The 15542-nt window shown below is 43.1% G+C and overlaps 1 protein-coding gene across 5 annotated transcripts in view; it reads right to left on the minus strand.

Moving 5' to 3' along the window:
• RHOT1 (ras homolog family member T1) overlaps window positions 1–15481 on the minus strand; it is a 44922-nt gene extending 29441 nt beyond the window's left edge. For 2 of the 5 annotated variants that reach the window (XM_073310576.2, XM_073310575.2), the window contains exons 1-4: window positions 15283–15480; window positions 6165–6223; window positions 2888–2969; window positions 456–499 (exon numbers count right to left, since the gene is read on the minus strand). In XM_073310576.2, the coding sequence (XP_073166677.1) occupies window positions 456–499; window positions 2888–2969; window positions 6165–6223; window positions 15283–15319 (222 nt within the window). In that variant the 5' untranslated portion in view covers window positions 15320–15480. Of the gene's footprint in view, window positions 1–455; window positions 500–2887; window positions 2970–6164; window positions 6224–13963; window positions 14120–15282 lie in introns of those variants that run through there. The other 3 variants (XM_073310580.2, XM_073310577.2, XM_073310579.2) reach the window with 3 other exon arrangements.
• Between the last annotated feature and the right edge of the window lie 61 nt (window positions 15482–15542).

Here is a 15542-nt window from a genome sequence, read left to right on the forward strand (position 1 = left end):
GATTTGGGCTTTGCCATCCCACCTATACTTCACTGTGATCAACCTAGACTCGCCAATATCACATTCTACCACTGCCAGGTCACGAGTTTGCCCCTCTCTCTACCATACAGAAGCACTGCAGAGGCAGAGCGCTCAACCTTCAAAGGAGTATATGATTTGAATTATGACAAAGCAATCCTTTCTCACTAATAGTGATTACAGCTCTGATGCATTTCCTAGAAAACAAAGAGCACCCAATCTTCCTCAAGCAGAGGAAGCTTTGCTGTGACAAAAGGTTCTAACAGGAAGGTGGGGGAAGTGTTGAGAGAAAAGAATGGGAGGACTCTCTTCCAATAATTCAAGCCAGAAGCTCTCTAGAGTGAAAAACTTTTTAAAAAGTTTCTTAAACAGTAGAGGAAAATTAAGGAGCACAAGCTGCCTAAGTAGATTCTAGCTAATCACAAACTGTCACTTACCTGTGATATTTCATGGTGAAGCTGCTCATCACTTTGCTCTGCTTCTGCATGCAACAGGAAAAAAATGCCATTAATATTCTATATAATCATGAACTAAACCAGAGAATATTTTACAATACTCATTCCAGGTACAGCCATCCTGGCAATGGCCCTTTTGATTTTTAATCATTTTTAGCTAAGTGTGTGGAACAAAAATACGCTTCTAATGCAAAGGCAGTGAAATTGATGCCCTTGCCACCAGGCTGGAACTGGCATTTGCACACAAATTTCCAGTATGAATTTTAAAGCTGAACAATTTCACTGGCAAAACAGGCTCCCTCTGGAATGCATCAGGGATTGGGTCTGCTACATTTTCTGCCATTTTCTTGGGGTGCTAAACTGATCCTGTTGTTCTACAACAGGGGTGGCCAACCTGGGGCTCTGGAGCCACATGCAGCTCTTCAGAAGTTAATATGTGGCTCCTTGTACAGGCACTGACTCCGGGGGTGGAGCTACAGTCGCCAACTTTCCCATGTGCTGGGGCTCACTGCTCAACCCTGGCTCTGCCACAAGCCCTGCTCCCACTCCACCCCTTCCCGCGCCCTCCTTAAGCCTGCCATGTCATCGCTCCTCTCCCCCCTCCAAGCCTCCTGCACCCCACAAAACAGCTGATTGGGAGGTGCAGGGAGGGAGGGGGAGGCGCTGATCGGCAGGGCTGCTGGTGGGCAGGAGGCACTGGGAGCTGGGGTGGGGGAGCTGATGGGGGGCTGCTGATGTATTACTGTGGCTCTTTGGCAATGTCCATTGGTAAATTCTGGCTCCTTCTCAGGCTCAGGTTGGCCACCCCTGTTCTACAATGTCATGTTTTATGCTGGAATTTACATTTCAGAACAACAGCATCAGTTGAGCACCCCAAGAAGGGGATGGAAGAAAATGTAGCAGACCCAATCCTTGATGCTTTCCAGAGGGAGTCTCTCTTGCCAGTGCAATTATTCAGCTTTAAAGGTCATACTGGAAATTTGTGAGCAAATGCCAGTTCCAGCCTGGAGCCTATAATTTTACTAGCTCCACTGCATTCCTAGCAAATCAGAGCTTTTGCTATATCTGTCTGAGAGATTTTATATAACAACATGGAAAACTCTTGGCTGTGCAAGAGTTAATCCTAAACCCCCGGGGAGGTGGTCATAAAATACTTTGTACTAAAACTGGAAAATAATTGAGGATAGCATCAAAAGGGGATGGAATTATAAAATCATTTGTAAAGAATGTCACAAAGAGACAAACTTCAAAAGTGTTGTGGGCAGAGTTTGGGGTAATTACTAGAAAGTGATCTTCTCCTTTATCACAACCCCGAGGAAGTGTTTGCTACTGAGAGAAAAGTACGGCTCTGTCTTCAAATAGAGGAAAGACTAGCGTACTGCCACTGCTGTTCACATGACAAACCTGAAACAGGGTGGTAGTAAGATCTTTAGTTAACATAATAATTTAAAATCACATTTATCATAGGAATTGGCTCGTGTCAACGTAGAATTACCTCAAGCATTCCCAAATAATTGAGACTAAAAGGAAAAAAAGACTCCGATATTTGACTTACTCTGATTTTTAAACCATACAAACCTAGATATGTACTAATATTAGTGGACACGAAACATTAAAATTAACACTGACACACAAACTGACAAAAAAAGTTAACGTCACCCGAGCAGTCATAACAGTTGGAAATCTGTTGATGCAGCCTCACCCTGCCTTTGTCTGAAGGGAGTTTTCCTCAGGGGTTCTTGACCTTGGAATAGCTTTCTATATTGCCTAACAGAGACTGAGTTTGACAACTTTTAAGGCATTGCATAAAACTTAACTGTTGACTTGAGTTTCTGCCTGCTCGGTAACAGTAGGATTTATTTATGCCTTCTATTCAATTTCAGTATTCAGCCTATTAATATTTATTTAACAAGCATCAGACGAGATGGGAACGTTTTAAAAAGAATGAAAATAAGAGTAAAGAAATTCACAGAAGTTTAAACTATGTTGTCATCTCATCCTGTTGTGCCAAGATAGCACATTACACAGAATGTGTAAAAGTTGCTTACATTTTTAGTGACTTCTTCACTTAATGGGATGAGAGAAGTTTTGGATCTCCCTGAATTTAGTTGCCTTGTGCCTGACCCTGCAAACACTTACTACCATGATCAGACCACCCACTGACCTTATTAGAACATTGCTACTGTTGACTTCAGAGGGACTACCCACAACACTACGCACTAGGCTGAGTGGAGTTTGCAGGATCAGTCCCTGTCAATCTACCTCAACACTGACCCTCAAAAAACCTACATTAAAATAACAATTTTATTTCCAGCTACTGGCATAAGCTGGAAGCTTTGATGAGGCTACTGACGCAGGAAAGCAATCCTGGATCAGAATAAGTCATATAGCCATGTGTACTATAGAACCACTACCTGAATAATCCACTATGTGTGTTGGCACTCTTTCAGGGGTGACATCAGCTGGGATGGTGATTTCTTCTGCACGTGGAGGAACCTTGATTTGTAAACAAACAGTAAGAAGGAAAAACCTCTGTAAAAACAGTCAGTAAAGCAGGTAAATGAACATCTAATGATGGTTTATAAAAAGAGCATAGATAAATTTTTCCACGGATTAGGAAACTTTAAATAGAAGTGATTATTAATTTTGTTAGATTTTTCACCAAAGTTTGTTTTCTTTATGTTCTTAAAGCCTCTGCCATTTTTTATACTGTATTTGCCGTGTGACGAATTTCAAGTCTAAGCATTGCTGTGCCAGAATATCATTGTTATGAAAAGACTTCAAATGAAGGCTTAAGTAAATCTCGGACCCAAAATATTAGAAGCAGCATTATTGCAAGGCACCCTACAAATAAACTGCTGTCTAAATTGTAAATCATTTAAAAGTTGTTCAATTATACCATATTTAACAATTAAGCCTTAAGCTTAAATATATCATTTAAGTAATACTATTCTGTAGAATGGGTAAATTTTTGGTTTCTTCTTTATTTCTGCTATTATCTCCACATCCATTTCTAAGGACATTACGCTAAACTAGCCATTATGGGTAAGTTGACAGTGCAACAACACACTCACTTGGCTGGCCCATGTCAGCTGACTCAGGCTCATGGGGCTCGGACTGCAGAACTATAAAATTTCAGTGTGTACGTTCCACTCTGGGCTGGAGCCCAGGCATCTAGGACCCTGCGAGGGGGAGGGTCCCAGAGCTTGAGCCCGAATATCTAGACTGCAAATTTATAGCCTCACAATCCAAGCCAGTTGACATGGGCCAGCAATGGGTGTTTTATTGCAGTTAGACATATCTTAAGGGTATGACTACACATCAAAAACTGACCTGTGGCAGCAAGTCTCAGAGCCCAGCTCAACTGACTTGGGATTCCAGGGCTCGCACTGGAGGGCTCAATACTGTAGATGTTTGAGCTAAGGCTTAAGTCTGGGGTCTGAGACCCTCCCCTCTTGTAGGATTCAGAGCCCAAGCTACAGCCTGTGCCCAAACCTCTATACTATTATTTTTAAGCCCCGCAGTGCATGCTCCTCAAGCCTGAGTCAGTTGACCAGGGCTCTGAAACTCCCTGCTGTAGGTTTGTTTGGGGTTTTTTTGGCTGTGTGGACATGCCAGATTAAAAGTGCTGCCAAAAAATCTCATTTTAATTTTTCTATTCTTTTTGCACAAATGACCTATGAGGCCTGATCCTGCTCCCATTGAAGTAAATGGCAAAACTCCCACTGACCTGAATGAAGCAACTGGAGCCATGAAAACCACTCTTCTTCTCCAAAGTATGAGAAACTTGTCTAATAGTGATGACATGCAATAGTTAAAGCTCTCTCCCCAAAAAGTCACAAAACGTGGCAGGCTCTTTTCCTTTATAGGTTCTGCTAAATATTACATCTACAGAAGTTTACAGGGAGCTCAAAAATGATACTCATGAAAATTAGTGCTTTGAAAAATTTTGTACATCATCCATGACAGGTAATTTATTCCCCAATTTACCAAATAGTAATTTACATCCAGATTCAGGAACATGGTAATAAATAAATAATATATCTGTCTTATATAGCGCTTTTCATTCATGGATTGCAAAGCAGGCACGTCTCATCATCCCATTTTACAGATGGGGACTCCTGAGGCACGGAGAGGTGAAGTGACCTACCCAAGGTCACCCAGCAGGACACTGGCAGAACTGGGAATAGAAACCAGGTTTCCTGAGTCCCAGTACAGCGCTCCATCCACTAATCCATACTGCCTTCCTAACAATACAACACCAAGGTGTAATATCAATCTTAAGTCTACAGGAAATTCATCCAGCTGCCCAGATTTTTTGCTTGGCAAATCTGTCCTTCCATATCTTTATGTTCTTTTTACAAGCCTGACTGCTGAAAGAATGGCCTTGTGTGAAGCCGCAGACCATAGTCACATTTCTACCAAGCATGATTATGGCATCACCTGACGACCCCAATGACACATCTACACAGTTCTGAGCTGCATAACAAACACATGCATGATTCCAGCAAGTCCTTCTGAAGAGTTATATATGATACAGTTAGGTCTGAAATTATCTTTGCTGTTTTCAGCAATCAGATTGCTATGCTAAGTGTAGATGAAATTTTCCTTTAAAAAGGCACTTGTTGAAGTGGACTCTACTGTATAAAGACAAAAAGGTCATGTAGTGCTGCAATTCATTTAGAGGGGCAACAATGTCAAGAAGCCCCAATAGTGACATCAGTAATGTAATAGTATTTTAAAACATTTGCAGCCTTGCTCATAGACTTCAGACATATACTGCCTTACATTAGGAAATACAACATTGCAGTTTTAAAGAGTGAACACTCATGATATATGAGGCCAGCTTCAAGTCCCACATTCCAAACTTTAAATGTTTACTTACACAGGTAAGCTATCTCTCCTCTAACACCATGTCAAGAAAAGGAATCCAGCAAGTGTTAACAATAAGACACTACAAGTTTTATTGTCTGATGCCTTTTTCAAAGGAATAGCCTGATAAATGTTTTAGTATAATCCAGTCCATAACCAACTAAATAAAACCCAACCATTTCTACATTTTTCTGAAAAAGGTTTAGACACAATTATTTACATCTGCAGGTTATGAAAACATGCTTCAAAAAATAACTCAATGCAAAGTAATTCTGAATTACAGACACTGCCTTACTACTACTGCAAGGGTTATACACCTTGATAAGTTTTGAACACTTCACCTTTATTTATATAATTAGATGCTCACATTTTTACAAGTAATGCCTTCTGGCAGAGAGATTACCCCCCCTTCTTCTTCAACATCTTTTCCTCCATTATTCCCTTTTGTTGACCTATGTTATTTTCTGACAATTTTGAAAGGACTAACACTTCAGGAGTACGTGGATCAATAAGAACAAGTGTGAATTCAATTAAGCATATGAAAAGAATGAGCAAAAATAAGTAACTTAAATATGACTCCTGTTCTCCATACAGAAATGTTTCTAATCAGTTTAAGTCACTCTTCCAGAAGAAGGCAATACCTTTAATCACCCTTTTAAATACTTTAATAATAAAAGCTCCACATTTTAAAAAAAAAATCCACTGATAGATTTAAAATTACAAATTCACTAACTTTAATTTACATGCACATTTTTGTGAAGGGTAAGTAGCTTTTCTAGCAGAGAAGCACAATTTAGAGGACAAATAGGGATGTCCTACCTCTTCTGGAAATTCTTCACTGACAAGAGACATAATGAGTGATGTCTTTCCAACTCTGGCTGTGAAGGGGAAAAAATAATGGAATTAAAATATTTGTTTTAACCTTCTACTACACTGAATAGTTACAGTTCCATCTCAAGATGGGAAGTATTTTAAAAACATTTTACAACTTTCAATATTAAAATGTTAACAAAAATGTTCCTTAATAAAATCTAAACATGGGTCCTCAGCTCCTTCACAGGGTTGCTTTAAGGACCTTTCTGGTAAAGAAACATGGGTCAGTCTCCTATGTGTTTTCAAATACATGCCTAAACTTTTCAGCTAAGGGAACAAAACGCCAAATCTTGTTTGTCTTGTCCAGCTTTACATGATTAAGGTGAGCAGAATTTAGCCTCAGATTACTACAAATATGTAGCACCTCTGAAAATAGTTAGGCATGCATACAGAACATTTACTTTAGCACAAGAATTCAGGAAGGAAAGGGATGAAAAGAATGAACGTAACAAGAAAGTGACAGCTCCATTAAAAAAAGATGAAAGGACAGAGATGTCTGCAATAAAACCAGATTGGACAGTGAAGAATATACTACAGGGAGCAATCATTTACGGGCAGCACTTTCTGAAGCTATCTTGGATTATAAACTCCATGAAGATAGGACTTTTTTTTCCCTATGTTTGCCAAAACACTAAGCACTTTTTTGATGTATAGTTAAAAAAAAATACTGGTAAGAAGAGTTAACTCTAGCTGACTTTGTGCTTCTCTGGTTTCTCATTATCTTAAATATTCTGGTATGAAAAGATCCTGGTAGTTTCACATGGCTAGCTTCATCACAAGGAAATCATTAAGTAGAGGCAAGTATATGATCATTAGTCTCAACTCATCCAGGTAAAAGAAGTGAGGTTCTCAAAGTTCAGAAAGAAATTCTGCTCATTACAAGAGGATATTTAATCCAACAAGTACCATACGCTATTACTAGGCAAATCAGAGCTGACCCTCAGATTACTGATTAGATTCTGTGCTGACTTTTTAATCAACTAGGCTACTGTTGTACCATGTTCTAAAGTGATCAGTGACATGACCTTTAGTAATTACTGTATAAAGATGGAGCAAAGGAGACCCAGCTACCATGTAACAGAGCATTACAAAGGCTGCTATTGAAAAGAACTTGCATCGTCCTCCAAAGAATATTATGCTGTTGCATAATTACATATCAAGGATCCCCAAACTTTTTCACAAAGTGGACTATAGCAATTACTACATTGATAATAAATATTATGAAAGGATTAATGTATTTTTAGCTTCTTTTAATGTAATTTTGCAGTTGGAAATAAGGAAAGCGAGTACTATCTGACCAGCCAGTTCTCCATAGATCAGAGGTTAGGAATCTCACATATGTTATCCTACTTTTATACTATAGTTATTCTTGACATGATGATTCCACCTCAGTCCCAGACTCTTATTGTCCTTGGGATAAAGGGCATGGCTCTTGCTGGACTAAGAACAACGGACTAAGGCTTGGTCTATGCCTAAAACTTGAGTTGACCTAGCTACGTCACTCAGTGAATGTTTTTGTGCTCTGTGTGATGTAGTTAGGTCGACCTAACCCGCACTGTAGGTACAGCGAGGTGACAGAATAATTCTTCTGTCAATCTAGCTAATGCCTCTTAAGGAGGCAAAAAATCCTTTCCATCACTGTAGTAAGTGTCTGAGATATAGCAAAAAGAAAAGGAGTACTTGTGGCACCTTAGAGATTAACCAATTTATTTGAGCATAAGCTTTCGTGAGCTACAGCTCACTTCATCGGATGCATACTGTGGAAACTGCAGAAGACATTATATACACAGAGACCATGAAACAATACCTCCTCCCACCCCACTCTCCTGCTGGTAATAGCTTATCTAAAGCGATCACTCTCCTTACAATGATTACCTTGATTATCGTGCACATTGTGGGGAGAGTGGTCGCTTTGGATGGGCTGTTACCAGCAGGAGAGTGAATTTGTGTGTGTATGGGGGTGTGGGGGTGAGAAAACCTGGATTTGTGCTGGAAATGGCCCACCTTAATTATCATGCACATTGTAGGGAGCGTGGTCACTTTGGATAAGCTATTACCAGCAGGAGAGCGAGTTTCTCTGTGTGTGTGGTTTTTTTTTTGTTTGGTTGGTTTTTTTTGTGTGGGGGGGGGGGGGTTGAGAAAACCTGGATTTGTGCTGGAAATGGCCCACCTTAATTATCATGCACATTGTAGGGAGCGTGGTCACTTTGGATAAGCTATTACCAGCAGGAGAGCGAGTTTCTGTGTGTGTGTGGTTTTTTTTTGTTTGTTTGTTTTTTTTTGGGGGGGGGGGGGTTTGAGAAAACCTGGATTTGTGCTGGAAATGGCCCACCTTGATTTTCATACACATTGTAAGGAGAGTGGTCACTTTGGATAAGCTATTATCAGCAGAAGAGTGAGTCTGTGGGGGGGGGGGGGGGGCGGAGGGTGAGAAAACCTGGATTTGTGCTGGAAATGGCCCTACTTGATTATCATACACATTGTAAGGAGAGTGATCACTTTAGATAAGCTATTACCAGCAGGAGAGTGGGGTGGGAGGAGGTATTGTTTCATGGTCTCTGTGTATATAATGTCTTCTGCAGTTTCCACAGTATGCATCCGATGAAGTAAGCTGTAGCTCACGAAAGCTTATGCTCAGATAAATTGGTTAGTCTCTAAGGTGCCACAAGTACTCCTTTTCTTTTTATTAAAATCAAGGTGGTCACAGATTAATGAAAAACGTTAGCAGGCTCTCAATTTTAAAAACTAAATATTGTGTGAAATTCATACAATTTATTTATAGGTAGTTCAATGTGCGGGACAATAAACTATTTGTTCTTAGGATACAAGTTAATTAAGAATTCAATACTGTGCCCACATATGAATAGTCCTTAATCACGAGTGTAACTCCAAAAAGACCACTAGGACCACTTGAATAAGGGTAGGCAATTTTTAGGATCCTGCTAAAGATTTATTTTAAAAAATCCTTCCATTGTCATTGGACCCCCTGCCCTTTGTTGTACTATTTCCAGAAGAAACCTGCTGTTTCCAGCACAACAGAGCCAAGCAGCATGACGGCTAAGGTAAGCGGTCATTACAATCTGCAGCATTTGAGCATGAAGATGCATATTTGACAGAGCTCCAGAAAGAAAAAAAAATTAACAGTATCCCTTATGTACCCCAAAAACGGATTCAGTCTGAACCTGACAAATTACACCTTTCTAGCAAAAACTGAAAAACAAAGATAGAAAATCTCATCTTTTTATCTCGAACTATGCATTACTATTACTGATCCTCCTGTTCAATGTACCATACTATGATACTTAATTCTGGATTATATGCTATTTATACTACCTTTGGAAATATGAACAATTTGCTCCTTGGAGAAGTGGAAATGAGAGACCACTCCAGACATGTTAGTCATTATATTAGTTTTATCTTTGGAGGATGCTCAGATACGATGGTGATGAGCATGATATAAGAAACTGAACAGAAAAGAACTATTCTATTATGTATTCCCTCGTTGCATTATTGATGCTGTCACCAGGACTTGATGCTGTCACCAATTTGCTCTAACTGAGCAAGATATTTGCTCTGGCAAGTGGGTGAAACTGAATCTTTAATATCTGCAGGCTTTGCACTTTCATGTTTTTTAAAAAGTGTCTAGTTCTTTTTATTGCAAAGATAGCCTTCCAAACATAAACCTGCCAAATCTGGTCCAAGCATAAACAGACACAATGTCATCTTCCTGAGTCTGCAGACAGATTGCATCAGTGCCTCTGCTTCTGTTCATTGCTTTGCCAAGCAGTCAAAGGAGGAAATTAACAAGACCCTGTTCAGCTTCACAGTATTATACCAGTCCTAGTTGGGAAAGTTCTTTGCAGCAACAAATGCAGGCAATGGAATTACTCATTAAGCGAGAGGGCACAAAACCTGGAGGCTGAGTGAGATGTACACAGTTGAAAAGCTCTTCAGCAGCCTGGAAAAGGGGTAGAAGTGAGGACTCATCTTCCTCCTCTTGTAGCTGCCAGGCAAGAGAGAGACAGTTCCTTCTTCTACAGCAAGAAGGTGGAGTTTCAAATTTATCAAACTCCGTATTTGGTACCAGGTTTGGTTAGCAGGAACTCTCAAGCACGAACCAAAGGCAGGACACTAGAAGAAAGCTCATCCCTTCCCAACAGCTTGGGATGGCAGGTCTACTTGCCATTTTCTACTTCCAGCTAGTAGATGTTTAGCAAATGTTTCAAGCTCTGACAATCAATCCCTACATATCTTTGCAATGTCCAGTCCTAAATGTCAGGTAATTTCCTTAAACTCATATCTCTAATGAAACAGAATATTTTTTTTGTTGAACCTAATTACCATGTTGGCTCCAAGTTACTATCAGCTATTTCCCTTGATAACTACTAAACTGTTTCAGATTCATCAGGCAAGAAGAAATCTACATTTATATTTCAAGATAGATATGTGACCACAAATTGCTTTGCTATGTATAGAATATTGATAAATATTGATAAATTCTGTTAATTTTAGTCTCAATCTTCCTTCATTTAACAAGAGTCTCCTCCTGCTACACTTCAGCCTCCTGATAGCTGATTCAGGGAGAAAATTTTGCATTGGCCTCAGAGGTTGCATGCACACCCTTCTAGAAAGGGAGGGGAGCATAACTGTAATGAAAGTAAGGGGTCTCCACAGGATAAAGGTGTGGGGATCTCTGGATTATTATTAATAATAATAAGTTGTATTACCATAGTGCCTGGGAGCCCTAGCCCATGGACCAGGACCTCATGGTATTAGCTGGGTTATTTGCAGGCAAGGAAAGAACTACTGTTCCAATAACTGAGTGGAAATGCCATTACTTTAAAAAAAAAAACAACAGACTGCTGCAATTCTTTAAGAGCTGGTTTAACTGATAAGATTTTGCATAATTTTAACTGATGAAGAACATGGTTGCAGAACAAGCGCAGCATCAATTTTAAAGATCTCCTCACTCATATGGTGTTATGGGCTCTAGGTCCCAAACGTTTCACTGACTTGATTTGTAACATTCCTGGCTGGGTTGCATTTTGTTTTTACAGAATGGCTTAGGAAAATCTGTGTCATGGCAAAATTTGCCTGAATGTTTGATCTGGTGAAGCCTCTATTGTCTTGTTTCTCTGGAGTTCTACTGCTTGAGATGCAGGAAACTAAATTTATTCTGCTTAAATCTGGGTTGAACATTTATCTTTATAATTTAGTTTTATTGTTTATTTAGTCTTAGCGATAATAGCTTATCTGTCAGTTAGATTTACTATAAAAAGTTGTGTGGTATTGTTAAATGTTTAACCTGGATTCTCTCTTTTCTGAGCATGACAGTTAAACCTCTCACATCATGAAGTTTAAAAACAGCATTTTGGAACTTCTCTGCAAATTAATGGCTATTAAAGATTAATGACAGGTTGGCTATTTTGGATCCCAGTATTCGGTTTACAAAAAAAAGCCTCTAATGCAAACCATGGCAATGGGGACTGAATGAATGTGGGGGTACACTAGAATACAATGGTTTTCACTCCTTATGTCACAATCTGAATCTGACACAGACTGGTATTACCATCCAATGGCTCTTTTTTGGCCTAGGTGAAATGAATTGTGGTTCCAGTCCAATGGATGTGTCCACATCACAAACAAAAAAACTCACTACCATTAATATAACTGGCAGTTTCAGCTGACAAGCCAATATTCAAATAAGCACGTAGACTGAACTAACTTTACACCTCTATTAGAAACAGTCCCTAAAAAATAAACAGTTAAGGAATATTGGTAGAGATGTTTGAACAACCCATGCTGTATGTATGTATTATTATCGATACAATACAGTTCCCATTACTATCAATTATGCATCTCTTAAAAAACCCATACCTCAGCAACCCAATACACTTCCAGCCAAAGGGGTAGTTTGGGGGGAGGGGCCGGGAAGGCATTGTGTCCCCCCCCAAACTGCAAGCCTCAGGCAAGTGTGCAATTTGCCCCCCACGCGCAGCCTCACTGGCCTGACTGGAGCTGCCCCCGGCCCCCAGTATAGAAGTCAAACAAGGTCTGTGCTTTCAGCTCAGTCCTGGTCTTTGAAATGCAGAAACACATATCACCTACAAAACATGATCTGTGCCCATTTATCAGATATGAACTGAGCCTTGTGTTGCATCTGTACTTAAATCACTGTAGCAGAACCAGTGCAAAATACTCAATTTTTCATTACTGTAGATCTGTCACATTGAAATATTCTGGTTGTTTTTCTACTAAAAATACACTAAGCACATTTTCAATTTTCAACATTTGCAATTAGGTTTTTCTCCCAACCATGTTTTTATCTCTGAATAGTCCTCATTTCTAACATTATAAACATGTCTTCTGCAAGTTATATAACATTTAATCTAATACTGTACAACAATGAACATCTTATAACAATATACATGACTTTAGCCTATATATTTTCTACCTAATCCACTAGCTATATAGATTTTTGATAATTCCATCCAATGCCAATATATGAAAGACTGTTTAATTTAAAACTTGCAGCCTGTTTCCTCCATACAGAGCGAGCTTCACCTAGACTCAACCCAATTTTAAACTCTGTACTGTCTGTGAATTAGCAAGTCAGCTTGGCCGGCAGTGGTACCTCTCACAGTTGTGTTACAGAAGCTAGTAACAAAGAAATGCGGTTAGGGACAGGTTCTGAAAAGAAGTCACATAGGAAAAATTCAGCTGTATATTCAAGTGAATAAGAATATATTTAAAGCCAAATAAACTTGTTATTTTAAAATCTGGCCATGTATTGTCTTTATTTACATTGAGATTTGAAAGCATATTAACATATTTCTAGAGAATCATGCTGTAACACTGTTCTCTAGAAAGGCCCTAAAAGTTTCTGCATACAATGTAGACATGACCTACCACACTATAAAATAATTTTACAAACCATGCTAGGCCTACAGTTGCCAGGGAAATTATGTTAGCAGTACCTTTCAAGGAAGAACTACTGTAAATTATTAATATAATTATGTATTATATTAAATACTTATCACTCACATAGTACTTCTGCTTCCAAGGACCCTAAAGTGCTTTACAAATTAATTTCAGTGGGATATACTGTATGCTCAGCACATTTGAAACTTAGGCCTCTGATTTAGGTGTCTAAATATGGACCTAGGGACCTAAATTTAGGCTCCCATTTTCCCAAATGTTTGGCTAAGAGTTCAAGGGATTTGTTCAAGGTCACACAATGAATCAATGGCAGAAACCAGAAATCTGGACTCCCAATCCCCTGTTCTAACCACAAGACCACAGTGCCCATCTGATAACCCTATTTAAAGAAGTGTTTGCAATTTCCAAATTCAGAATATAAAAAATGCCTTACTATACTTTCAATCCCGGGCCGGGCCACCACCAGATACTTGAACTCTGTAACGGCCAGCTGAGAAGTATGCAAACTATGCATGCAAAGTTTTGTGATAGGCTATGAGTTGGGTATCTGCCTAGCAAAGGGCTGTAAAAAATTCACTCCGGTAATTGCAAACTAATTGGATACGCACAGCCTCCTACACGACCTATTTTATTCCTGGGGTAGTTTTAATTAAGCTGTTTAACGTGCACAACAGAACCATCCCCGTGGCACTCAGCTACCTCTTCTCCCCTCACTATGCCAGGGAGAAGAGATCTGCCGGCTGCGGGCGGGGCAGTCTGCACGGTGGGCCTGGGGCGGGGGGGGGGGGGGGGGCGCGATTTTATACCTTACGAAGGATGGTCTCGGGGACCCACACACAAAGCAGGGCTCCTGGTCACCAGCCTCTGAGGGCTGCCTTGAGATGAACCCCATCTCCAAGCCAGGGCGTGAGGGAGCCCTGGGAAAGGGAGGAATCCCCCCCCCCCTCGCCTCTCCACCCATAAACACGAACTAACGATGAGCACAGATGGCAGCAGCCTCCCCCCACGCCCCTCAGCCCCCGTCCCTACCCTCCCCCACACCCTCTAACACCCGCCTCCCCGCCCCTCAGTCCCCGTCCCTCCCCTCCCCCACACCCCTCTAACCCCCGCCTCCCCGCCCCTCAGCCCCCGTCCCTCCCCTCCCCCACACCCCTCTAACACCCGCCTCCCCGCCCCTCAGCCCCCGTCCCTCCCCTCCCCCACACCCCTCTAACACCCGCCTCCCCGCCCCTCAGCCCCCGTCCCTCCCCTCCCCCAACACCCCTCTAACCCCCGCCTCCCCGCCCCTCAGCCCCCCGTCCCTCCCCTCCCCCACACCCCTCTAACACCCGCCTCCCCGCCCCTCAGCCCCCGTCCCTCCCCTCCCCCAACACCCCTCTAACCCCCGCCTCCCCGCCCCTCAGCCCCCGTCCCTCCCCTCCCCCACACCCCTCTAACCCCCGCCTCCCCGCCCCTCAGCCCCCGTCCCTCCCCTCCCCCACACCCCTCTAACACCCGCCTCCCCGCCCCTCAGCCCCCGTCCCTCCCCTCCCCCACACCCCTCTAACACCCGCCTCCCCGCCCCTCAGCCCCCGTCCCTCCCCTCCCCCAACACCCCTCTAACCCCCGCCTCCCCGCCCCTCAGCCCCCGTCCCTCCCCTCCCCCACACCCCTCTAACCCCCGCCTCCCCGCCCCTCAGCCCCCGTCCCTCCCCTCCCCCACACCCCTCTAACACCCGCCTCCCCGCCCCTCAGCCCCCGTCCCTCCCCTCCCCCACACCCCTCTAACCCCCGCCTCCCCGCCCCTCAGCCCCCGTCCCTCCCCTCCCCCACACCCCTCTAACCCCCGCCTCCCCGCCCCTCAGCCCCCGTCCCTCCCCTCCCCCACACCCCTCTAACCCCCGCCTCCCCTCCCCTCAGCCCCCGTCCCTCCCCTCCCCCACACCCCTCTAACACCCGCCTCCCCGCCCCTCAGCCCCCGTCCCTCCCCTCCCCCACACCCCTCTAACACCCGCCTCCCCGCCCCTCAGCCCCCGTCCCTGCCCTCCCCCACACCCCTCTAACCCCCACCTCCCCTCCCGTCTCCCTTCCCCCACAGCCCCAACCCTCCTGCCCGCCCCAGCACCCCTCCCCCTCCCCGACTCACGTTCTCCCACCAGCAGGATCCTCACGTCCTTCTTCATCTCCCCACAGCCTGGGCCCAGGCTCCGGGTCCCGCTCGCATCAGGGTTAGGGAGGGGAGGCTGCGGCCTGGCCTGGCCTCCAGCACGCTCCGGCCCCCTCAGCCGGCTCCGTCCTCCGGCCCCCCGGCGGCAGCGGCTACGGCAAGGCGAGCGGGACACGCTAGCGCGAGGAAAGAGCATGAGCGCGCGAGAACGAGCGCGCCCCCTGGCGGTGAGGGGCCAG

This window comes from Lepidochelys kempii, chromosome 14, assembly GCF_965140285.1.
Source record: "Lepidochelys kempii isolate rLepKem1 chromosome 14, rLepKem1.hap1, whole genome shotgun sequence".
NCBI classification, from domain to species: domain Eukaryota; kingdom Metazoa; phylum Chordata; order Testudines; family Cheloniidae; genus Lepidochelys; species Lepidochelys kempii.